The sequence below is a fragment of the Pyrus communis genome, chromosome 15, assembly GCF_041283825.1.
Source record: "Pyrus communis isolate YQ-2024b chromosome 15, ASM4128382v1, whole genome shotgun sequence".
NCBI lineage: Eukaryota > Viridiplantae > Streptophyta > Magnoliopsida > Rosales > Rosaceae > Pyrus > Pyrus communis.
The window spans coordinates 28,218,170-28,243,466 of record NC_142579.1 but is presented as its reverse complement, the minus strand read 5'-3'; the positions used below and the strand labels follow the sequence as shown (position 1 = coordinate 28,243,466).

Here is a 25,297-nt window from a genome sequence, read left to right as displayed (position 1 = left end):
GCTGTCTACATATACTTATGATTTTAAGGGGTTCACCACCCTAATTATCACATAAAGTCTGGAAGACTGGATAATGCCAAAGAGTTTAGATTGAAGATGCTTCGATAATTATTGCATTTCTTTTAGGTTTGTAATTCACCCAAAATAACCTCGCAGAGTGATCATAAAGCGCAATTTCAATGATTGCCCGGACCTTGGTGAATGCACCAACTTTCGATTTTTGCCTAGGGCTATGCAATCTTATACGTAGTTATGTTGGTCCACCTTGAGGCCTATTACCACCCAACCATTTTCAACATTACAGTTGGTTACTGGGTATAAACCTGACATTTCATATTTACGCATTTAGGTGTGCATTCCATGTGCCAAGTTGCACCCCGCAACGTACCAATATGGGTCCTCAAAAGAAGGATGTGAATCTTTGTCGATTACGATTCTTCTTCACACTAGCTCTCTTAAAGCCTTTACATGTGCTCTCTTTACAACTCATCTATGGATTGTCACTTCAATGAAACAATATTCCCGCCGTTGAGGGGAGATAAGAAAGTCAACGTTCCTGTAGAACGACACGAATTTACGTGGACGTTGCCCACTATGTCTCATCTCGATCCCGATACCGCACAAGTGTGATAGGCAAGTGCGATGTATTATAGCTTTTAAAGTGACGATATTATATACTAGCTGCAAATAAGCCTGCAATGATAAATGTACTTAACGGATGTAGAGTCAAAATCCCTGAATGATGTGCCGCTCTTGTTAGACAGTTTGGCCACCCCTGTTAGATGGTCCAGCACACCAGCAGATAGCCAATGAATCTGTCTTGGCCTGAAGCACGACATATTACTCAGTTCATAAGATTCACTCCCTAGAAGAGGAAAGTCACAGCACAATAATGAATCTATACTCGATCGTTGTCTCAAATCATTTCTATCTTACAAGATTCATTTGGATTACTCCCGATGAGATAATGAAATTGGAGTAAGATTATCATTGATGATGTTTTCACTTATATGGTAGCTACCGACATAAATGAAAAACGACGATATTGAACTGTGTTCCTTTGATTAATGACAACGTAGAACTGATTGGACAACCGAAATTACAATCTAGGTTAAATTCCTTACCAAAGTGTGTTTTGGACCTATCATTCCTGCACTACCCAAGGTAACCTTGTTGTGTTACAAGTGGGAAATGAAGTATAATGAGATGAATGAAACAGTGCGATATGATGCACACCTTATGGTGTAAGGTTTCTCTCAAACGCCCTGCGATTGATAGCAACATTATGAATGTGGTTAGTGTTTCTCTATAAGGATATTGATATGGAGATTACATGTAAGTTCCCGAAGAATTAAATGGACTAGTTCAAATAGTTCCAAACCATGAAACACCCTCTTAACTCTTTTGAGGCGTTCACTTACAAATTGAAACAATATGACGGATGTGGTATACCCGTCAAAGTGATTATTTGATCAGTCAAGGATATGAAGTATGCCCTTGCGTGTTAAACTATGAAGTCTTATTTCGAATTGCAAGAGTTGCAGTTTATGTTGATGATATGCATCTCACTAAGACTTTAGAAGAGCTTGAGAAAACTGCCTTACATCTAAAGATGGAATTTGAGATGAAAGATCTTAGGAAAACTCGTTTATGCCTTGACCTGAAGTTGAAGCATTGTTCTAATGGTACTTTAGTCTACCAGTCAAACTATACCCCGAAGGTCTTACCTTTTTAGTATACTTTAGTTTACCAGTTGAACTATATCCCAAAGGTGTTGCCAAATGAGACCCTTAAAGAGGTTATGGAATTCAAAATTTCATATCTAAGTTCAACTTTGCGCTTTCTCATTGTGTTAGATAGGACATCTCATTCGATGTTGATATATTGGTAAAGTTACAGCACCACGCTTACACGCAACCATTGAATTGGTATTAAAGACGTTTTTCGTCACCCTGAAGGTACTACAAATTTGGGCAAATCCCAACGCATCATGAGCAGATCCAACCCCTTTGATCCTCGGAATGATGCTTGCCTTGTTTATTATGCTAATGCTGGTTACTTATCAAACCCACACAAGGCAAATCCCCGAATGGTTATGTCTTTACTGTTAGGGATATCACAAAATCTTGGAGGTCCACGATATGACCTTAGTTGTGAAACCTTCAAATCGTTCCAAGACTCACCTTACTTCACTACGCCACACATGAGACATGGTTGAGAGTTTTTGTTGAGCATATTCAAAGTACTTATTGTTTTTATCCATCGTTGAATCCCAACAACGATCCATGAAGACTATGCTGCATGTATCAACCCAACCAAGACATGATACATCAACGAAGTCAACGCCAAGACATATTGCATCTACATCTACATCAGCAAAGTATCAAGAGATTGAAGTCATGCAAGCTGATCCTAGACAACCTTGCTGACCTTTACACGACGACACTCCCAAAGTTAACCTTCCAAAAGCATGTCCGAGGAATTGGTATGCCTAACTATTCATATGCAATGTTTGTAGTTCTCATTTGGAAAATCTGTCAAACTAAGGGGGAGTATCCAGAAGTATACTCACTTGATCTTACTATACTCTTTTTCCCTACGATTAGGAGCATTTTTCCCATTGGGTTTTGGCTACCTAACTAGGTTTTGACGAGGCACTCATCCTGGACTGGTCATACCCTTGTGAACTTTTTTACTTGTATCTAGAAGACGTATATTTTTTACTTAATGCAACTTCTCACTTTTCTCCTTAGCCTATGAGTTTTTATCCCACCTTGGGTTTTACCATAGTGAGGTTTTGTGGGTTTTACCTTTTATGCATTCTTCCGTTGTTTTAAGACTCGTATTCGCTCATTGTGCTAACGACTTCATCAATTGAACTTACTTCATCGCTGAAGACCTGATGTGCCATTTGTTTGAGTATTTACACACTCAATGGGGAATGCTGCAGTCTTATTAGATTAGAAATGTGATTGTGTAAATCTTATCATATCTAGGATATCCTTATGGGATTCTACCATATGTCTTAGACTAGATATCATCATATTAGAGTTGTACTCTTATTGGGGTAAGAAATTTACCTTCCCTACTACTATAAATAAAGGCACAATGGAGTGAGATAACACACACCTCACAATTACACATCTCTCTCTTCTCTCTCTATGTGTCATACCTCATTTCTCTCTCTGGCCTCCTTTATACGATTCAATAAATTATGCCTACAACAAAAACTAATATAATGGTGTTATCTTTTTAAAAACTAATATAACAAATGAAAAGAAATTAAAGAAAAACAAAAGGAGCCAAACTCTCCACCTACTCGATAACCACCCACCAAACCACACACAACCTAGTCGGCGCTGACACTCCACATCGCCAGCTATAGCTCATTTCCTCTCTTTCAATTTTACTTTATTCCCTTCTCTCACCGGCAAACCCACCAATAAAATTCTTTTTCTTCTTGGGTTTAACCGCAACCGCAAAACATCCCCGTCTTTCTTTTCAAGACTTTATGATATACATAAGATTTTCACTAGATTTTTTGTATTAAAAAAAGCTCTGATTCTATCCCTAATTTGAGGATGATAGTCTAAATCTTGGGCTAAAAGAGAGAGAGGGGAAGACGAAGGGAAGTTTTGGCTGAAGAGAAAATGAGTTACCGCCGATGACACAGGGGTGGCCCATTTGGGTGGCCGTCGGGGTCTGGGTTGTGTGTAAAGTGTAAACCTAACAGCCGTCAGGTTGTGGCTATCTTGGGCTTATTGTTTCTTTAGTTTTTTAGGGAAATAGATCCTTTCCGGATCCCTCCCTCTTAATCCACCAAATCAGGGGATCAGTACCATTGAAATTTGATCCAATGGCTACAAATTGGGGCCCACTTTAAAGTTATAATAACTTCAGCCATTAGGTCAAATCTCAACGGCACGGATCTCCTGATTTGGTGGATTAAGATGAAGGGATCCGGAGAGGATCCCTTTCCGTTTTTTAGGATCTATTTTGGGAATTGTTATTGACACTCCTAAAATCTCATTTTGCACTCCAAACTTTCTATAATTAGAAAGAAAATTATACTTGTAAGAAATGTAGAATGAGATTTTAGATGCTAATAACAATTTTCTTTATTTTTTTAATTTATTAATGATGTTAAATTAGAGTTATTTGTTATACACATGTCAATATTAGAGAGAGGAGACAAAAAAGACACTGAATCAGAGATAACAAACCCACTAACATACATATTGTATTCTTTATTATCTTTTGCTCTAACGATTGGTTTGATAATCGTTTTAATATTAGTTTTCAATTTTTATTCTACAATATAGAAGAGGTATGTGTGACAGAGGAATGAAGGTAGAAAGTACTGCAAAATAAATATCTACCAACGACACACGAAATGTTGAAAATACAAAAATTCTACATCTAAAAACTGCTAAATTATTTCGCTTCCAATGACACCTATATGAATTGCGTAAGTGACAATATATATGCAAGTTAGGGACTAAATTATTGTGTTTGTAGATCACCGTCTCATCTCTCTGAAATCTTAAAACAAAATACAAACCAAAAACTAAAAAATAAAAATAATTTTATTTACATGTAACACAAAATGAAATGGTATAGCTCCCTAAGATCAATATGAAAATAAAGAAATAAATAAAATAGAAGCCCAAGAGGGACGACTTACGGGCTCATAGATGCATGCATGCAATACGTATTATTTTATGAAGCCAAACTCACACCTACGAACATTGATAATTATATACCGATTAAAACCACCACATTCCAACCATATTCCAACTCCTCCTCCCATACTCCCCGTAGCTTCTGCCCATTCTTTATCATGCATGCATGCATGCCTGTCTCCTTTGTTTTATATATACATATGATAGCTGGCGTACGTGCATGCATGTTTGTCATGTCATGTGTCCCCCACAAATCATGTTCTATGTGTTTGAGTGGATATTTAATGCTAGGATTAGTGTGATTGAAGGCTCACTAACACAAAAAGTAGAAGGATGATTGGGCTTGGACAGTTAGCAGCCTAGGAAGAATTGAAAATCATTTTTGCCAAGAAATAGGCAACAAGCCTATGTGAGAAGTGACAAGTGACAGAGGGCAGCTCCCCCCCAGCAAAAAGTATTTTTTCGGGGCTTGAATAGGTAAATAACAAAAGTAGATGGTGACTCATCATACTCTGGAGGCCATCACCAAAAAGGGAGGTTTGGACAGTCGGGCTAGAGAGTCTATAAAAGCAATGAAGGACACAAGGAAGAAAGACACTCAACCAATCAATCAAAAGACATTCAACTCTGCACTAAGCAAGAAACCAAAAAGTTTTTGTTTGTTCACACTTTACCCTTTTAGTTGTAGGTCCACCATAGAAAGCCATCTTTTGTCAAGTTTTAGACACTACTACGAAACCATTTATTAGTGTCGCTATGATAACCGACAAGAAACGTATATTACTGTTGGATTTTAAGCAAAATTCAACAGAAAATAGATGCAGTGGCGGATATAATAAGCGACAGAATTGCTAGCGTCAGGAAATGAATTTTCCGACAGAAAATACTCTAAAATCGACAAAAATTGTGTCGGACATAACCAACAGAGAATATATTAATAATGAATAAATAAGAGCATTCTTTGTCGGCTAAAATCGACAGAACTTGTATTAGCTATAACCAATAGAAAATTTATTAATAATGAATAAATAAAAGCATTATTGTCGGATAAAACTGACAAAAAATATATTAATAAAAAAATATATATTAACCACTTTCTGAATCATTTCTTTCCCTTTCAAGTTGGCCTCCCTTGCATTCACTGCATTTTCCATATTCAACCTATGTTTCAAATCCTTCCTCTCTGATGACAACATGTTTGACAGGGGATGAATTTGTATGGACACACCAAAACTGTCATGGTTACTAGAATTCAAACTAATAGATTTCCTCATTGGAGCACTTGAATCCTCCAAGCCAGTAACTTCTGCGTTGATTCTTCCTGACATATCAGAGCATTCATCAGCCTGCCCAAAAGCACTGCCATAGCACCCTCCCCTGACCGGGTCTTGTTCTTCTTGGCCATGACCAAATATCTCAAAGAATTTCCTTGCACTATTCTTTATACCATATTTATTATACCAAATTCCTCAGTGCAAGAAGAAACCAACAGGCTTATTGAAGTTGTTTATAGGTGATACAAACAAGTGACGCAAAAATATACATAATTAAAGCAAATAGCTTTCCTGCGTGATAAGAAAGAATCAATGGCTAACAAACTAAGATCATTGCCAGAGCATCACTAAACATTGTAGATTCACTTGATTAGAGCACCGTAAAATCTCGCTTCTCGAGCAACCTGTCGGTCCAAAGCTTTGTCAGACTGCTTAAAATACTTTCCAAGATGCTGAAATAGTAATCAATAACACATAAACAGATATCCACGAACAATCAAAACAAAAAGTTATCGAATTTAAAAAATTTACGAAATTTACCCTGAAGTATTGAAGCTTGGTTGCTGCAGACACAACAAGATCAAACATAGCTTCATTAGGAAGCGGCTTAAGACGCGTCATGCTAGCCACTGTTACAGCATTGTTTGTTTCTATCTGCACACATTCACATTTCATTAAAATCATTCAATCACAACAAGTATTGCTCCTTCAAATGAATCTCCCCCTGAAATCGAATGAAAATCGAAATACTTACAGTGTTGATGAGATCTATGATAATGGAAAGCTCATGGTGTGCCAGCTGCAAGTTCTCCACCATGCTCTGCCATTGCCACTGCGTCGCCATGCTTTCTTTCGAGCTCTTCTTCTGCTTCTTGTTCTCGTCCTTTTCCACAGCCCAAGTGAAATCAATTCTCCAAATCAAATTTTGTCGTTTCTCGTCATAGCCTACATCACTTTAATCGAAGAAATGGATAATTAGGGTTTTCGAGAAATCAAAAGGTGATGCATGTTTCGTTGCCAAGAAAATAAAATCAAACAAAAAGAGGATAAATCGAGGTAGTGCAAGGGCTTCAGCCTCCCAATTGAATCTGGCAGTGTGACAACTGTGCTTGAACTCATGTCTAGCACACGTATATACATAAGTGAATGAATTATTTCACCTTGTCCTTTCCCAAAGGCTCTCAGTTGCAAGTGTTGAACCCAACAGAAGGAAGGGAGGGGAGAAAAGGGGGAAGGAAGGGGGAAGGGAGAAGGAAATGAGGAGAGAAGATAAGAGAAGAGAAGGAAATGCGGATCAGCGAAAAGGGGGAAGAGAGAAGGCACCAATGCAAGGAAGAGATTGAGGGGTTTTATTTTGGAAAATTTTCATTATTGTCAGTTAAAATTGATAGAAATATTTTTTAAAATATAAATCGACAGACAATTTTCATTACTGTCAGTTATAACCAACAGAAAATAAATGGCGGCAAAATTCCCTCCCAAAATTTTAAATTCCCTTCTAAAATTTTAAATTCCTCCCCCCACCCCCCCCCCCCCCCCGGCCCAAAATTTTGTTACTATTTTAAAAAATAAAATAATAATTGTTTGGTTTAATAAATAAATATATAAAATGTATTTAAATAGAATACGTTTTTAAAAATTAAATAAATAATTGTTTGGTTTAATAGATAATAATCCATGTAAAATATGCAATAAAGAAACAAAAAGATAATTGTACAATGAAAATGTCATCACACAAACTAAATATTGTCTAATCAATACTTGAAAAACATAAATAAAAATTTAGCACAAATTACATTTCCCACTTCAAAATTTAGGCAAATTTAACAGAGATATACATTCTACGAAACTAGTTTCAATGATCTAACCGTCAAACTTGTTTGTAGATGCTACAAGATTGCATACATAAAAAATTGCAAAAAAAAAAAAAAAAACATTCAGAGATTAGGTAATGGAACAAAAGTTTTCGACGGTTATAAACGAAAAATCACAATTTAACGGTTATTTTAGCTCCGATTTTAATATTTCTTTACAGCTACACTCCTCGACCCTATATGTAACATCCCACATCGTCCAGGGGAGTGGATCATGTAAGCCTTATATGTATATTCCCATCTCTACCTAGCACGAGGCTTTTTAGGAACTCACTAGTTTCGGGTTTCGTAGGAACTTCTAAGTTAAGCGAGTAGCGCAAGAGCAATCCCATGATGGGTGACCCACTGGGAAATTCTCGTGTGAGTTCCCATAAACAAAATCATGAGGATGTGGTCGGGGCCTAAAACGAACAATATCGTGCTACGATGGAGTCGAGCTCGACATGTGGTGGGGGCCCGGGTCGGGATGTGACACTATAAGAATGCAATGAACGAATTCAATCTTCAATTTAAAATATTTACACTAGTGGATACCACAAAATCTTACTTTATACTTAATGGAAGTATAATGTTAACTCTAAGTGTTTATTTAGTCTACCGTTTTACCGCAATATGCATTCTACGAAACTTTTTCAACGATCTAACCATCAAACTTATTTGTAAACCGAGATTGCATACGTAAAAAATCGTAAAAAACAAACATTCAGAGATTACGTAATGGAACAAAAGTTTTCAACGGTTATAAACGAAAAATCATAATTTAACGGTTATTTTAGCTCCGATTTTAATGATTTTTAACAGCTACACTCCTCGACCCTATAAGAATGCAATGAATAAATTTGATCTTCAATTTAAAATATTTACACTAGTATCTTATTTTATACTTAATAGAAGTATAACATTAACTTTTAAGTGTTTATTTAATCTACCGTTTTGACGTGATACGCATTTTACGAAACTTTTTTCAATGATCTAAACCTCAAACTTGTTTGTACACACTCCGAGATCGCATACGTAAAAAATCACAAAAAACAAACATTCAGAGACTAGGTAACAGAACAAAAGTTTTCGACGGTTATAAACGAAAAATCACAATTTAATGGTTATTTTAGCTCCGATTTTGATGATTTTTTACAGTTACAATCCTCGACCCCATCCAAATGCGTTGAACATTAACTCTTGATGGGAAAGTTTAACATTAACTCTAAGTGTTTGTTTAATCTACCATTTTGATGCGATACACATTCTACAAAACATTCTTCAATAATCCAACCGTCAAATTTGTTTGTACACACTCCGAGATCGCATATGTAAAAAATCCCAAATAACAAACATTCAGAGATTAGGTAACAGAACAAAAGTTTTCGATGGATATAAACAAAAAATCACAATTTAGCGGTTATTTTAGCTCCGATTTTGATGATTTTTTTACAGCTACACTCCTCGATCCTATAAGAATGCAATGAATGAATTCGATTTTCAATTTAAAATATTTACACTAGTGGATAAATATTATTTTATACTTAATGGAAGTATAACATTAATTCTTCGGTTTTTGTTAAATCTATCAATTTGATAGGATATGCATTCTACGAAACTAGTTTCAACGATCCAACCGTCAAATATGTTTGTATATACTCCGAGATAGCATGTGTAAAAAATCGCAAAAAAAAATTCTGAGATTAGGTAACGGGACCATGAGTGAAAAAAAAAAAAAAAACATTAAGAGATTATTCTGGCGGCTGCCTAAAATTTTGTTTTATTTGTGTCGGTTATATTCGATAGGGCCATGAGTGAAAAAATATATATATTTAAACCATATGTTTATTTATTTATTTTTAATCAATATAACATTTTAAAATAATAAAATAGTCAACTTCTGTCGATTATAACTGCGAGAATACTACAATAATAACCGTCAGAAACTAAAATAATAAAATAGTCAATTTATGTCAGTTATAACTGCCACCATTAACTTAAAAACCGCCAGAATATGTTAAAAATATTTATAAAAAAAAAAATTCAAAAATACTGGCGGTTATAATAATTTTATGGCGGTTGCATCCAACACTAAATATCCACAAGGAATTTATGTCGGATATCTTTTATTCGACATAATGGCTTATTAAACTGCCACCATCATTCGACACCTAAAGCTAATATTGTAGTAGTGAGAAGATATGCTACCATTCCCCTGTGTTGTAGTATCGAATCTCTTTAGTAAACCGGATTTATATTTCATTCTCCAAAGATTACCACCCCTGTAAAACACAAAGAGAAATGGTTGCAAGAAGACGAACCTTGCCTAATAAGGTCATAATCTTGCCCAATTCTCCTTTTGTTTGTACTTACATAAAGTAAATCTGTTGTTTATGCATCTTTCGTTGGATCCTATATCATTTTCGAATGCTTTTCATTCAAAGTTTCGTCTATGATTAATTTTGCTAAGCTAATTAACCTTGCTTCTTTATTGTTAACCTAAAATTGTAACCAGAGAAATAATTTGAAGGGTCCTGAACTCCCTTTAATTGGACATATGATATTATGAGTAAAAGTTCTTGTTTACAAGGCAAGAAAAAGAACTTTATATAGACTTAACCCATTTGTAAACAATCCAACTAAGAAGTCTAAAAAACCTGTGCCACAAGTAATCAATCCATTTAATAACCAAAAAAGAACAATCTGTTATACAAAGATAACGGTGGCATGCTCATACCCATATTAGTTTTGATTGAGAGCCTCAAGGCCTAACAAAGGCCCTACAAAGGCACCATTCAAACTAATAATAAACTCATATTGCAGTACATCAAGCAGCAAACCTTGCCCGACAGGCAAGGCCCAGGAGAGTTGTGCAAGGGACAGATCTAATCTGAACACCAACAATTTTCTTAAACATCGATATAAACATATTGTGCTAGGTAAGATATAATTAAGGCGAAAGGCCCTACGTACTTGATATTTGATATTCAGTGGTTCACTATTAATTATATCGATAATGTCTCAATCTAATCACATGCACAGTTCTAGCATTCTTCAACATACTGTTCTGCCTAAATTTATTAATTTTTACAGTATCATCTTCGATCCTTTTTAACCTTTTTCAATCTACAATAGATGGAGGGGATTCAGAGTTGTGATTTATTATAATATTTGAGACGATTAGGTACGTATTAAACGAAGAGCTAGTTAGTACGAGTCATATAATTAAAAAGTCACAAAGAAGAAAAGCCATTATCGAGCGATATTATAATCAAGACCTAATTTTTAACTCGTGCCTGTGAATTAATGGCATGCAAACTAATTAGTACGTACGTGTTGTTAATTTCTATTGCTTATGTAAATTAGTTCATTAATTAATTAAGAATAAATTACATTTTACCCCCTTGTATTTGAAGTCGATTTCAATTTCTTACAACATCTTTAAAATATTGCAATTTCATACATTTACTTATCATTTTATTTCAATTTCATACATCTGTTAGAAAATTTGTTAAGTAAACCGTTAAGTGATGACATGGTAAATATGGGGTCCCCATTTGTGCTGACGTTGCCGCCACATTTGTGCCACGTGGCTAAACACTTAATAAATTCCCCCATCACTTCTGCAGCCCTACCCTTCAATGTTCAGGCATTCGCGCACCTCCGCCTCTTTAGCTCAACGGAATTTGCCACAGTTCGAAGTTGAAACACCAACCGTAGCCGCCACTTGGAACTGGGAGCACGCCCTCCAATTCTTTAGGTGGGTCGAGCGGTTTGGCGTCTTAAAGGGTGGGTGATGGGGGATAGGAGATGGTTAGGGATATGGTTGAACAAGTGTGGCTGTAAGGATGAAGGAGATGGAGATGGTTTGCTCCGGTGGGAGGGGGATTGACATTGTGGTTGTATGAGATGGGTGGTGGTGATGGAGAAAGACGGACATGAATTGGGAGGCTCAGGAGGGAGAAGAGGGGTGGGGGGGGGGGGGGGGGGGGGGGGTTGAGGGGTGGGTTTTTGGATGGGAGGGGAGGTGAAGAGAGTGGAGGAGATGGAGGTGGATGGGTTTCTGGGTTTTTTTTTAATTTTTTTAATAGGATAATTATTATAATATTTTAAATGCATAAAAAATTATTTTGTTTGCCATATGGTACAAATTTGGCAACCATGTCAGGACAAATGTGGATTCCATATTTGTTACGTCATCACGTAACGGTTTACTTAACAGATTTTCGAATGGAAGTATGAAATTGAAATAAAATAATAAGTAAATGTATGAATTGAAATGTTTTAAAGATGTTGTAAAAAATTAAAATCGATCCTAAACTTGAGGGGGTAAAATGTAATTTACCCATTAATTAATTAAAATGTGATTTTGATGGCTTGGAGTGAACGTACATGTATAAATCTGAATCTGTTCGTCACTACTGCTAGGAACATAAACGTATTTTTCCTTCAATTTTTGGATGGATTGCGCTTACACATGGTCGTGCATGGCATTCAAAACGTGTTTAATAATAAGCAAGCACACATGATGATCGGGAAAACGTTTTATGAACATATATGAATATTAAACGTTAATAAAATGTTTTTCATTTTTTCTTATCTCTTTTTAAAGGGGGAGAAGTAGTGGCAACTCACGGTTATCCATTCTTTCCAGGCCTGGAGAGACTATAGGTAATTTCACCCTACCCATGACCACAACCAAGCAGACTCAGTGGCTCAGAGCATCGAACCGGGGACCTCCCACATTTTTTTGTTTATTGGAGAGCAACCGTCCGTGCCCTTAGCACTGAGCCAATTGCTAGGGTTACGTTTTTCTTTTTTCTTATTTTTTATTTTTTAGAACAAATTTTCTCCTTTTTCTTATTAGATTTACATGTCTACAATATAGGTTAATAACATGTTTGCTTACATGAATTAGAATTAAAATCATTTTGATTATTGAGTTATTTGCGTTTACTTTCTTACTTTTCTTGTTTTTAACAATACATTTAGAGTATAAAAATGTGAATTTTTCGTTAAAATTTGTAATAAAATATATACCTGAAAATTAGTAATTGAATCAACTAGTCTCCGTAGTTAATCGATTCCTTTTCCTTACTTCCTCTGTTTCAAAGTTCTCCGATTTAATATTTTTCTCTTTCCTATAAAGTAAATGTGCCATATAAATAACTAACTGCACTTGGGTTATCCACCCAATTCGTTCAAAATCCTCCGAGTTTCCTGGGACAAGATGATAATGGGTTTAATATAATCTGATTGGGCCTCGTTAGTTTGGTTGAAGTCGTAACATATCCCAAGCCCACGTATGAGTCCAAGTTGGAGAAGTGATATCCAAGCCCATGTACACATATAGGCTTATCTTTAATTGGATCAGGTTTGAAAATCAAGATAGTTGATGAAGATTGAAGACTTTATCATAATTTTCGAAACAAGATGAAAAAAGATTGGAGACTCGATGTGCGATAATTCATCTTCCAAACACATGATGGTGATGTCTTCCAAGTTCCACCCAAACGTGTTTTGTTCTAAGTTCCATCTAAAGTAGACTAAATGTGGTAACTACGTTTTTCCTATCACGTATTACAAGATTCAAGATGTCAACAATATGATGGATCAGCGCATAACTTGCGAGTATTTGTGTTAGATTTTTATTTATTTCAAGAACAATATAATTATTAAGCAAACGCTAAATGAGTATTATGATTTGATACCGCTTACGCTTTCTTTAAGAACGTCAAACGATGGATGCATGTGTTTTTCGGTACTGTTTCCTCACGGGCAGCGTCACCTAGGGGAAGGAAGTTTCTTAACTTCCGCTGTCCTTGTTTTCAACCCTTGTTGGGATCCCCTCCGAAATCCCTATACATCCAAACCACACTGAGGTCGATGTTGATGCTGTTTGGCAAAGTCTGCAATCCATATAATAAATAAATAAACTAATGAAAAAGATTAGAAAACTTTAAGTTTTAACGATAAGGATAAATAAATGGTAAAATGAATAGTACCATGATTGACCTTTTAATGTAAAAATATAATTTTTCATTAAAATGAACAGTATCGGAAGTTTTTCGGTAAAATTTCCTAATAATAAATGGAAACATATAAATAGCAATCTGTACGGCAGTGTTGTAATGGATGTGAGTGACTGTTCTGGATGTGTTCTTCGACAATAAGTCACGGTTAAACAATTGAATCGTGCACAGTAAGCAAGCCTCCATGTATTCCATCATCTTTTTTGTTTTTGTGAGTGTCTCTGTCACCAAAGTAGAGATAGAGAGAGAGAGAGAGCTCTTAATTGTTAATTCTTAATTCCCCGACGGACACGTAGCATGTTTATCCACTACAGGAAACTAAGCCTAATTAATTCAGAGCATATTCACCTGAAGTTTTGACATTTTATATGCTCGACCGGTACCACCTTTGCTAGCTGCTATAACCGAATGAATTTTCCATAGAGGGAATAGTTATTTTCTACTGTTATAGTTGCAGTTATAGGCATAATAGCATCAATTCACTCATGTTTTAACACATGTGTTTTTTATTAAATATTATATTTTAGGTCAATAAATATTAGTTATGTTGTTTCTCGAATGTCCAAAATAGCAAAAAGCTTTTCTCACGTAATCTATCAATATCATCATTAATTCACGTATATTATAACTTGTGTGTGTTTGTTTATTAATTGTATATTTTTAAAATATTTCGTGCAATAAACACATACTTGATTCTTCTTAAAAGATACACTTAAATTGTTTTTGAAACAAAAAAATACTTTTGCCAAAAATATTTTTAATCATTCTAAAAACATATTCATATATGTCTACAACGGTTTGTTCTCCGCATTAAGAAACTTTTCGAAACGAAAATCTTATTTCATTTTATTGATTGAGCACTTGTTTTTTGGGGTGGGTTCCCCTTCTAAAAGAGGAAAATAAAATAGTATTTGATGAGAATAATAACAATGAGTGATGAAAATGTCGGGAAGATTATTAAAAAAAGAAAAGAAAAAGGAAGTAGATGGAAATTAAAAATAACAGCTAAGCAACCATATTTCTCAGGGGCTGAGCGCGATCGAATGATTAGCAACAACCTTTGGATGTCATTCGTATGCCCGGCAATTCACTGCAGCTATTTACCCTCCAAAAAATCCCAAAATTCCAAATCACCGGCGCCTTTTTTTATGAATCCCCTTCTGGGTCTTGCTTTACAGTCCTCGAATCGAATTGGGTTAATTTCAATTTCAAAATTCTGATTTGATCCGATCTCAATTCTTCATAAACTCTGTCTCTTTCTGTTTACGACTTTTCAGACTTACTTGTGTTTCTGTAGAGTCCACTACTAGGTCAGTAAGTAGGGGTAGGGTTTCTGAAAGCAAAAGGTAGAGAGCAGAAGATCATGGAGCTCAGCGCCTTCTGGGTCCACGTGTCTGTCACGTGACTCTGAAGATTTTCCTTTTGTTTCAGTCGTCGTCTTCCCTGATCCTCTCTCTCTCTCTCTTCCCCCCCCTTCTCTATGTTAGTGTGTATATGGCTTACCACCAGCAGCAGCAGCAGCAACAGCAAGGAGGTGGGCAGCTGTTCAATTCCCCGTTCGGGGACACGACGTTGACGAAGGTGTTCGTGGGGGGGCTGGCCTGGGAGACCCAGAGCGACACTCTACGACGTCACTTCGAGCAGTTCGGCGACATCCTCGAGGCCGTCGTCATCACCGATAAGAATACCGCCCGATCCAAAGGCTATGGCTTTGTCAGTACCCACTAACCCTTCTCCTTAATTTCCCCAAAAATATCAACATTTGATCAAATTTTGATAAATTTGAAATTAATCAGCTTTTTTGTTTCTGGGTTGTTTTTGTTTGGAGGGTTTAGGTCACATTTCGTGAACCTGAATCTGCAAGAAGGGCTTGTATGGATCCCAATCCTGTGATCGATGGCCGCAGAGCCAACTGCAATCTTGCCTCTCTGGGTCGTCCCCGCCAACCTTTCCCTTTTCATGGTATATTTTTAATCTAATTCTCGTTTTGTATTTGTTTTCCTTGCATTTTTGCTCTATTGGGTGCTTAGGAACTGCTTTTCTAATGCTTGATTTGCTACGAAATTGTTGGTTTGGTTGATTTGATTGCAGGGCAATTGAGATCACCAGCTCCAATCCTCGGTCGTGTGCAACCGCCTCGAGCTGCTTACATGGGAAGCCCCAACCCTGCTTACCACCACCCTATTCCTCATGGTTACCAGCCCGGGTTCGTGTACCCATCTTATGGGTGAGTTCTAATTTAGAAAGCTCTTGACTTTAGATTATCTTCTCAAGCTTACCGGTTGAGGCCAATTGGGTGTTGGAGCTTATGCAATTTGGCTCCTTTTGTCTTGACTGCAAGAGGCAACATTTCATTCCTGAACACACGACAATTATTTGATCGAGTGTTTTTCTCGCCAACCATTTCCTGAGCATTCCCGTTTCTGAATTTGAGCTATCAAGTAATTGTTTTAGGTACCTAAGACTGAAACGTTAGTTAGTGAATATCATCGTTTACCGTATGTTGAATGCTGGGTGGGATATGCTTAACTAGCATTAAGCTGTGCAAATGCATAAAATCACATTATAATGAAAATCTTATGTTGTTTAATTTGCTTTGTAGCTTTTATGCTTGTGCTATAGTATTCATCTCTTCTGCTAAAGGATCTAAGAGTTTTGAGTTGTAGTAGTTACTTGTTGTACTCCAATTGTTTTTCTGACACTTAACCAGTGCCCATCTTGGAAAAGCGTGAGATGAAGCTTGAATTCCATACAATGTGGAAACTCCATTTGGCTATATGATTTCAAGAGATTCATCAATTTCTGTTTTGCAGGTACACAGGATATGGACCTGAATTTGTCTATCCACAGGTCATTATTTTAATATGTTGTTACAAAGCTTTTATTTGCTATTGAAGAGTATAAGAACAATGCTTGATTATTGGAAAGCTAACTTGTCCTGTTACCGTTTTTTGTTCATCAACTTTGGCCAGGGTGCCTACAGTCCTTACATGACTCAGCAGCAGTACCTTCAGATATATGGGGTACCAGGCACTGTTAACCCTGGCGTATATTCATATGGACAATTGAGTCATTCACTCCCCGGGAGTCATGGGTATGCAACGGTTCAAAACTATGGAGTTCCAGGTCATCATGTAATGCAATTTGGCGGCTCCAATGTTGGTGCTGCATCCCCGGCTGCCATTCCAACGATTCAAACACCATATCCTGCAGGCAACATTCTCTTCCCAAAACCCTTCTTCCCATTTACAAAAGATGATAACACACCTTCATTGCAATTTATAAACTTTATCAGTATTTTCTCTTGAAAATCTTAAATTTTTCCTGATTTATGGTAACTCATATTGTACGCTGTGCCTGCTAATCCTATTTCATTTTTCTGCAAAACATGTATATGATCATACAACATTGCCGCACTGATGGAAATTGGCAGGAAGTGGTATGCAGTTTAAATAGTTCGAGTGTAAAATCAGTGATTCTGGTTTGCTGGTTTTCTCAGGTATAATTGCACCAGCTCCAGGACACACGCAGATTATGCTTCCTACTAATTCTCCTCAATTCACCAGTGGTTCCGATCAAACTGCAGGTTGAGTGGTAAATCAGAAAGGTCACATCTTGAGGTAGAGATTGTCACATTGACAACCTTTTTATTAATCATATCTGTGTAATTATACTGGACATCTGTCTTTGTCGGGGATGCAGGTAATCCTTAGATTGCAGCAGGACTAAGAGAAGTTACTGCTACCTAAGTGGCAGGCTCTAAATCTAGCCTTGCAAGTTATTATCTTTGCTTTCTAGAGGTGACACCTGCTTTTCCCTTATAAAATAAGATTTTACTCTGAGCACAGAATAGTAGCTTATGAACTTATGACAAATTGCAATTTAACATTCTGCAATGCAACAAGGGTTTAGCAGTGTTTGGAATGGATAATGATGCTTTATCATCTTTGACCTGAAATTAGTTTACTTTTAGCTCTATTATTTGGAGAGGTTCCGTCATAGTGCGTTGGCACCATGTTCGTGATGAGAAAGAGTGACACACATGTGTATGCACCCGTTGACACCCTAGATTTTTTCCTAATAATTCTGACTGAAGCCAGCAAGTTCCCAACTTTGGGGATTTTTAGCCACATCTGAAACAGGGCTTTTTTCTATAACCAGGAAATCAGGGATCAAAGCACATGGGACCTAATATTATATACATACATGAATACATACATATATATGTATATACACACATTTGTCATTGTATCAAGTAATACCCTCAATTGTTTTTTTCTTTAAATTTATTTTCTGGTTTATAAAATCTTCTAAATATATATGATACGTTTAACCATTGCAGGTCATTCATGGTGGTCATCAGAGATACTGCAAAGTCAGCTGTTAGATGTTAGGAGGGTGGAAGAGCATCATGGGTTGTTGCTTTTTCACCTGGTGGTGTCTGTAAAATATGCCGTTGCTGTGCCACGTGGCTGAAAGCCGCTTGGCGCGATATTATGGGTCATTGCTGTTTGCCGGAAATATGGTTTTCCGGCTGCCACAGCGTAATAAGAATGTAAATGTGTAAATAACCCTAAACCCTCCCCTGTATCAAAGAAAGAATCAAATACGATTCGTTTCAGGGACTGGGGACCCAACATATGGGTTCACAGTCAATTGTCTAGTCTCTCTCACACATTGTATTCAGCAGAAAAAGTCATTGTTCAATTTGAATTTGTCTATTCAATCCGCATTTCGTCATTTTCCTTTGGCTAATATTGAAGCTTCAGCTTCTTCTTCCTCTTTATACTATTTGGTTTGATTATTTATTGGTGTGAGATTAATATAAATGACATCCGTGTTTGCGGGAGAAAATCCGTCATCTAAACGATTTTGAGTGCAATTGTCACACCTTTATGTTATATGGCTTGATGGTAGTACTGCGTGGTTTCTTCATGTAAGGTTCTAAAAGGGCTAGTTGGGCGGCCGGCTGAGGCTAGGCCTGTAGGCAGGAGCCTTGGTAAACTAGGCGGATTTAAGTAAATTTATCATATATTGTTTAACTAAGTGCATAAAAAAATACACAATGCATTGAGATACATAAATTGCAATATAAAATGACATATAGGTCTAAAGTATTAGAGCTCGTTTTGATGTGCTTTTAAAATAACTGAAAACACTTGTGGTAAAAATGTTTTTGGAACCAATCCTTAGTAAAAATGCAAGTAAATCCTGAAAAAACACTTAAAGTGCTTCCTAGAAGAAGCACATAGAAAGCACTTAATGTGCTTTTGGTACAGAAAAATATTTTCTCTAAAAGCGCTTTCAGCCATTTTAAAAGAACATCCAAACGAGCCCTTAGAATATAATAAAAATACGGAGAAAAAACATATAACGTATGATCATCTAAGTATTCAATAAGTCTCTAAGTATAACGTATGATCATCTAAGTATTCAATAAGTCTCTAAGTATATTAAAAAAAAAATGTAAACTGAAGGTTATCTATTTTCTACTTAATGAGAATCGTGAACTAGACGATGAGTTTTTAGAACAGTGCTCTTATGCAACACATGTTGGCCACCAGATCTCATTTTTGAAAAGAAAAAAAAAAGTTTAGAACATTTCGAAAAACTATAGATTAGAACTCCGAATTTTGAGAATCTCTATATGCTTATCAAAATCTTGGGTGTGAGTGGGTAGAAGCCCAAAACTAAAAGGTAATTGTTGTAAGGCCCAATAACCTCAAATCTCATATGCTTCAACCCCAAGCATCGTCGTCCTCGTTATTCCATTTCTCAGATTTGCATCTGTAAAAACCAACTGAAGACGAAGCAGAAGAGAAAATCGGAGAAAATGGAAGACTACCCAGAAGAAATGAGGAGTCCGCCGGTGAGCCTGGTGTCAGTGGTGGGATGCCCGGAGCTCCACACCTCAATCTCCGCCCACCTCCACTCTCTCTCCCCACCAATCAACACCCTCGCCTTGCCCGACCTCTCCAAGGCCTCACTCATCCTACCCCCAAAGCCCAACCCTACTTCCACTCCCGCCTCCGATTCCTCCGCCCCTCCACCCGCCGGAATAATAAAGCGAGACTGGCTCCTCAAGCACCGCACCAAAATCCCCGCCGTCGTCGCCGCCCTCCTCTCATCGGATCGGGTCACTGGCGACCCTGCTCAGTGGCTCCAACTCTGCTCCGACCTCGACGGCCTCAAAGCCCTCCTCCGCGGCAGAAACATCAAGCTGGTCGTCGTCGTCGTCTACTCCAATCCCAGCGGTCGGAAACTCCGAGACTCGAAATTTGTAAGGTGGATTTAATTGGGCCTTGAAAAGATTGGATTTTGAATTTTGTTGGGTTCGATTTGGTGCAGATGAAATCTCGGAGGATCAGATGGTGGCTGTGCGGAAGCGCGCGGAGGTGGATGCCAAGTATCTTCTCACGTTTTACCGCAACCCAGATGGCGGCAGCGATGGTTCTCAGTTCAAAGAGTCTCTCCATAGACTGGGAAGCGTGTTTGCAGAGCTGGCCGGATTGTATTACAGAGACGAAGGACGAAGGGTTAGAGCTCGCATTGAGAGGAAGTCTTCCAATCCGGCTGACCTCAACATTCGCTATTCCTTCAAAGTAAGTTCAAGCTGGAAAATTTGTCTTTTGATCACTAGCTGAATCTGTATCGGTTTTCGAATTTCTGATGATAATGTATGTATCAATTCAATTTCATGAATTTTGTAGGTTGCTGTGTATGCTGAGTTCAGAAGAGATTGGGTTGAAGCTTTGAGGTTTTATGAGGATGCTTATCACACCCTTCGGGAGGTATCCTTTATTGTGCTTTTCCACATTTTTTATGCCTTTCGAGTTAGTTAGTAGGTTCCCAAGAATCCAAACCCAGTAGTACAATGCCAATAGTATGGATTTCATCAAAGATATGTCATGGGTGGTAACTTTCGACCTGTTCAATGTTGTTGAGATTATGTTTGAATTTGCTTGCAGTTAATTGCTGGGGCATCAAGTAGTGTGTCGGCAATTCAACGGTTAGTTGAGATAAAAACTATTGCGGAGCAATTGCATTTTAAAATTTCAACCTTGTTATTGCATGGTGGGAAGATTGTCGAAGCAGTTGTGTGGTTCCGCCAGCACAATGCTTCATACAGAAAGCTCATAGGAGCACCAGAAGCTATATTTCTTCACTGGGAGTGGATGGGTAGACAGTTCTTGGTGTTTGCTGAATTGTTGGAGACGAGTTCAACAGCCATTCAAAGCATTTCACCTCTTCCTGTAGGCACAGCAGACAGACCTTTGACTGAGTGGGAACTTCAGCCGGCTCATTACTGTCAGGTGAGCTTACAATCCTAATATTTTACCAAATCAAGGAATGGCGTGATATATCACCTTAAAGTTCCATAATCAGTTTTTTAAGTTCCATCCATACTGTTTCATTTTCATTCTACTCAAAGCAGCTGCTGCCCGGACAGTATTCTTACAGTGTCTACCAAATTAGATTGTCTAATTAACCCATACTATACCAACATTTTATGTAGAATGATTGATTAAAAGTTTGATTAGCTTTAATTAGACAGATTATACTTTCTGCTCTGTTGATTCAAAGAACTTTATTCTTAAAACAGTTAGCTGCTCATTACTTGAAGGAGAAGAGATCTTCTTTGGAATTTGCAGTTTCAATGTCAGAAGGTGATATCGATTGCAGTGCTGAATCTGTGGTACCTTCGTCTTATTTGGGTCAGTTTGCTCGCTTAATTGAGCAAGGAGATACATTTGTCATGCAACCGTAAGTGTTGATCAATGCTGTGAATTTTTTTTTCTTGACTTGTTTGATTCTCTTACTAAAGCTAACAAAGTTTAATTCAACTTGCAGCCTTACTGATGAAGAGTACATGCGTTATGCTATTTCTGAAGGAAAAAGGTTCCAAGATTCCTTTGAAATTATTGCTTTACTAAAAAAATCTTGTGAATCATACAATAATCGCAAAGTCAGGAGAATGGGCTCATTTTGTGGATTCCAGATGGCTAGAGAATATTATGCTCTAGGTGATTTTAGCAATGCGAAACAGCTTTTTGATGACATTGCAAGTCTATACAGACAAGAGGGTTGGGTCATTTTGTTGTGGGAGGTATTGGGTTATCTGCGTGAATGTTCAAAGACACAGAGTAAAGTTAAAGATTTTATGGAGTACTCCCTTGAAATGGCTGCGCTCCCTATATCAGCTGATACTGGTATCCAGTCTTTCCGATTTGAAGAATCTGGTCCTGCTGGGCCTGCGACTCTCCAACAAAGAGAAACAATACACAAAGAAGTTTTTGGTCTTGTTAGTGGAGAACTGAGATTGGCATCAACTGAAAATGGTAATGATCTGAAAGTATCTGGTGAAAGTCCACTTCACCTTGAAGTTGATCTTGTCAGTCCCCTCAGATTGGTACTTCTAGCTTCAGTTGCTTTTCATGAACAAATAATTAAGCCTGGCTCATCCACATTGGTTACGCTGTCGCTTCTGTCACAGTTACCCCTTAATTTCGAGATTGATCAGTTAGAAGTCCAGTTCAATCAGTCTGACTGTAACTTCATCATCATGAATGGCAAAAGGCCTCATGTAGTTGACGTGAGTGATGGCCAACCGGGTCGCCGGGTAGAGACTGCTCCTTCTTTGGCACTTTCTACAAATAAGTGGCTGCGATTGACATATAACATCAAATCTGGTAAACAAAGTTTCTTTTCTGCACTTGTCAATGTTCAGATTATGCATGTAGTAGAAATAGCCTTATGCATCATTGAATTAGCATATAACATGAGTTTGATGTACTCTATTGTAAGTGATTGAAGCTCAACTCATAAGTTGTGGATGCCCCATCTGGTTCATCCAGCAATTTAACTGGGTTGAGTTAAGCCAGCTTAGAAAACTTAAAAGTTTCCGTCATTGCTTTATGCTTGATTATTAAATTATTGCATTCCTCCTTTGAGTACCAGGAATTCATTTTGTTGATAGTCTTGATAGATCTATCATGCCCTCCTATTATTATCTGATTGTAACACAATTCTCTGACTACTCAGATCAAAGCGGAAAGCTTGAATGCATATCTGTTATTGCAAAAATAGGACCCCACTTCACAATCTGTTGCAGAGCTGAAAGTCCTGCTTCAATGGATGAATTGCCTCTTTGGAAATTTGAAGATCGCGTGGTCACCTATCCAACCAAGGACCCTGCTCTGGCATTCTCTGGTCAGAAGGCTACTCAGGTTGAAGAGTCAGACCCAGAAGTGGATCTTAGTTTAGGGTCTGCCGGCCCTGCACTTACTGGAGAGAGCTTCATAGTACCTGTTACTGTTACATCCAAGGGCCATGATGTTAATTCTGGTGAGTTGAAAATCAATCTGGTGGATGTAAGGGGAGGTGGTTTGTTTAGTCCAAGGGACACGGATCTATCTACTGATAGTCATCATGTTGAACTTCTTGGTATTGCTGGACCAGACGGAGGAGATGAATCCCAACTGAACACTGATGAAATCAAGAAAATTCAACAGTCTTTTGGATTGGTTTCCGTTCCTGCTCTCAAAAGTGGAGACTCGTGGTCTTGCAAATTGGAAATCAAGTGGCACAGACCGAAACCAATTATGCTCTATGTATCTTTGGGTTATTCTCCAGATAACAATGAAAACACTCAAAAGGTAAATGTCCACAAGAGCTTGCAGATTGAAGGAAAGAATGCAATTACAATTAGCCATCGCTTTATGCTTCCCTTCCGGAGGTATCCATTGTTACTTTCTAGGATAAAGCCAGGTCCTGATTCTGACCTGTCAGCATCAATGCCTTTAAACGAAACAAGTGTACTAGTTGTTAGTGCTAAGAACTGCTCCGATGTGCCACTTCAGTTGCTATCCTTATCTCTTGAAGCAGATGATAATGATGGCACCGAAGGGTCATGTTCTGTGAAACATGGAGGTCAGGACCTATTAGACCCTGCCCTTCTAGTTCCAGGAGAAGAGTTCAAGAAGGTTTACACTGTCATTTCTGAGATGAATTCTTCAAAGCTCAGGTTAGGTAATGTGTGCCTTAGATGGAGAAGGGATTCCGGGACTGCAGTGGAACATGGTTCTACGGCTTCAGTTTTAACTACACACAGACTTCCAGATGTTAATCTAGAGTTGTCGCCTCTTGTTGTGAGTTTGGAATGTCCTCCTTATGCGATCCTCGGAGATCCTTTCACGTATTTTGTTAAAATACAGAACCAGACTGAATTGCTTCAGGAGGCCAAAATTTCATTAGCAGATGCACAAAGTTTTGTGTTAGCTGGGTCTCACAATGACAGCATCTTTATTCTTCCAAAATCTGAGCACATCGTCCGATACAAGCTTGTTCCACTTGCCTCAGGCGCACAACAGCTACCGAGATTCACGTTAACATCAGTTAGATATTCAACGGGGTTTCAGCCCTCAATTGCTGCATCAACAATTTTTGTATTTCCTTCTAAGCCTCATTTCAAGATGGCTGCTGTGGGAGATGATAGGATGGAATCAGTGGTGGCTGAATGAATCCTGCCTCTCTTGAATAATTTTTTGCAGATACAAAGTGTGTGATGACAGGCTTGCTAGATGCTTGTTGGATTGATTTGCGCTGTATTTTGCTAATGTCGGGCAATGACGAGGTGGTTTACTCGGAAACATCAAGTTCAGGATTGTAATATTTCGTGGATCAATTGCATTGACACATTTTGATTAGGAAATGGTTTGCACCTTTTCGAAGTACGGTTTTAACAACGGGAGGGGCTGAACTTGGAGAATCCTGATAAGAACGTACGATTACCGGGGTGAAATATTGAGTAAAAATGGCTTGGAAGCCCCAAGTCTGGATGTGAAGAGTACACTGGTTCAACCACTTTCACTGATGGTTGCAGCTGGTGTCGGCGGGGTGACACTGATCGGAATTGACCAACGGTAACTTGTGTTTCAGATTTATGACGGTGGTGTGGGTTGGAAATACTAATAGTGGTGACATTTCTTTGTATCTTTAATGTTAATGATTCGATAAAAAGTTAACAATCAAGGACAAGATGATTTTACAGTTTGCAGTTTGCACCCGTCAATACTTGCAACCAAATGGAATTTTGAATAAGGTTGTGCCCTTTGGAAAACTGATAAACTTAGGCGGGGGTTTTGTAATTAATTATAAAAGTACTCTTCTAAATATGGAGATGATAACAAGATAAGTTGTTCAAATTCAAAATTCATGCTGACAGTGGAAACTGTAAACTAATCTGATCTATATAGGAGGAATTCGAACTTGGCACGGTAAGAAAAGTACACTGTCATGACCAATTGGCCTTAAATCGACATGTACGTAAATTTAAAATTTAAAGTTTCATCAAAAGCCAGATTGCTTGCTTCAAGGGTCATATCATAGGTTCAGAAGCATTTTTTTGTTATTGTTTGTGAAGGAGTTGGTTTGATAAAAATAATTGTAAAAAGGTG

The 25,297-nt window shown here is 37.7% G+C and overlaps 2 protein-coding genes across 3 annotated transcripts; both read left to right on the top strand.

Moving 5' to 3' along the window:
* The first annotated feature begins 14,754 nt into the window (after positions 1-14,754).
* On the top strand, positions 14,755-18,581 carry LOC137736695 (uncharacterized). 2 transcript variants are annotated; one of them, XR_011068790.2, is made up of 8 exons: positions 14,758-15,554; positions 15,677-15,803; positions 15,933-16,068; positions 16,655-16,691; positions 16,814-17,054; positions 17,341-17,461; positions 17,544-17,641; positions 18,184-18,581. XR_011068790.2 is itself a non-coding variant. In XM_068475934.2 (7 exons), exons 1-6 carry the CDS (start codon positions 15,336-15,338, stop codon positions 17,430-17,432), a joined length of 852 nt encoding a protein of 283 aa, XP_068332035.1. In that variant the 5' UTR covers positions 14,755-15,335; the 3' UTR covers positions 17,433-17,461; positions 18,184-18,581. The 2 variants fall into 2 exon arrangements, 1 of the variants encoding a protein (XP_068332035.1); XM_068475934.2 differs by lacking the exon at positions 17,544-17,641 and having other exon boundaries at positions 14,755-15,554.
* Positions 18,582-19,515: 934 nt separating this feature from the next.
* Positions 19,516-24,890, top strand: LOC137735221 (trafficking protein particle complex subunit-like protein). Its single transcript, XM_068474634.2, has 7 exons — positions 19,516-20,095; positions 20,190-20,443; positions 20,552-20,632; positions 20,810-21,154; positions 21,445-21,605; positions 21,693-22,531; positions 22,884-24,890. Exons 1-7 carry the CDS (start codon positions 19,675-19,677, stop codon positions 24,359-24,361), a joined length of 3,579 nt encoding a protein of 1,192 aa, XP_068330735.2. The 5' UTR covers positions 19,516-19,674; the 3' UTR covers positions 24,362-24,890.
* The last annotated feature ends 407 nt before the right edge of the window (positions 24,891-25,297 follow it).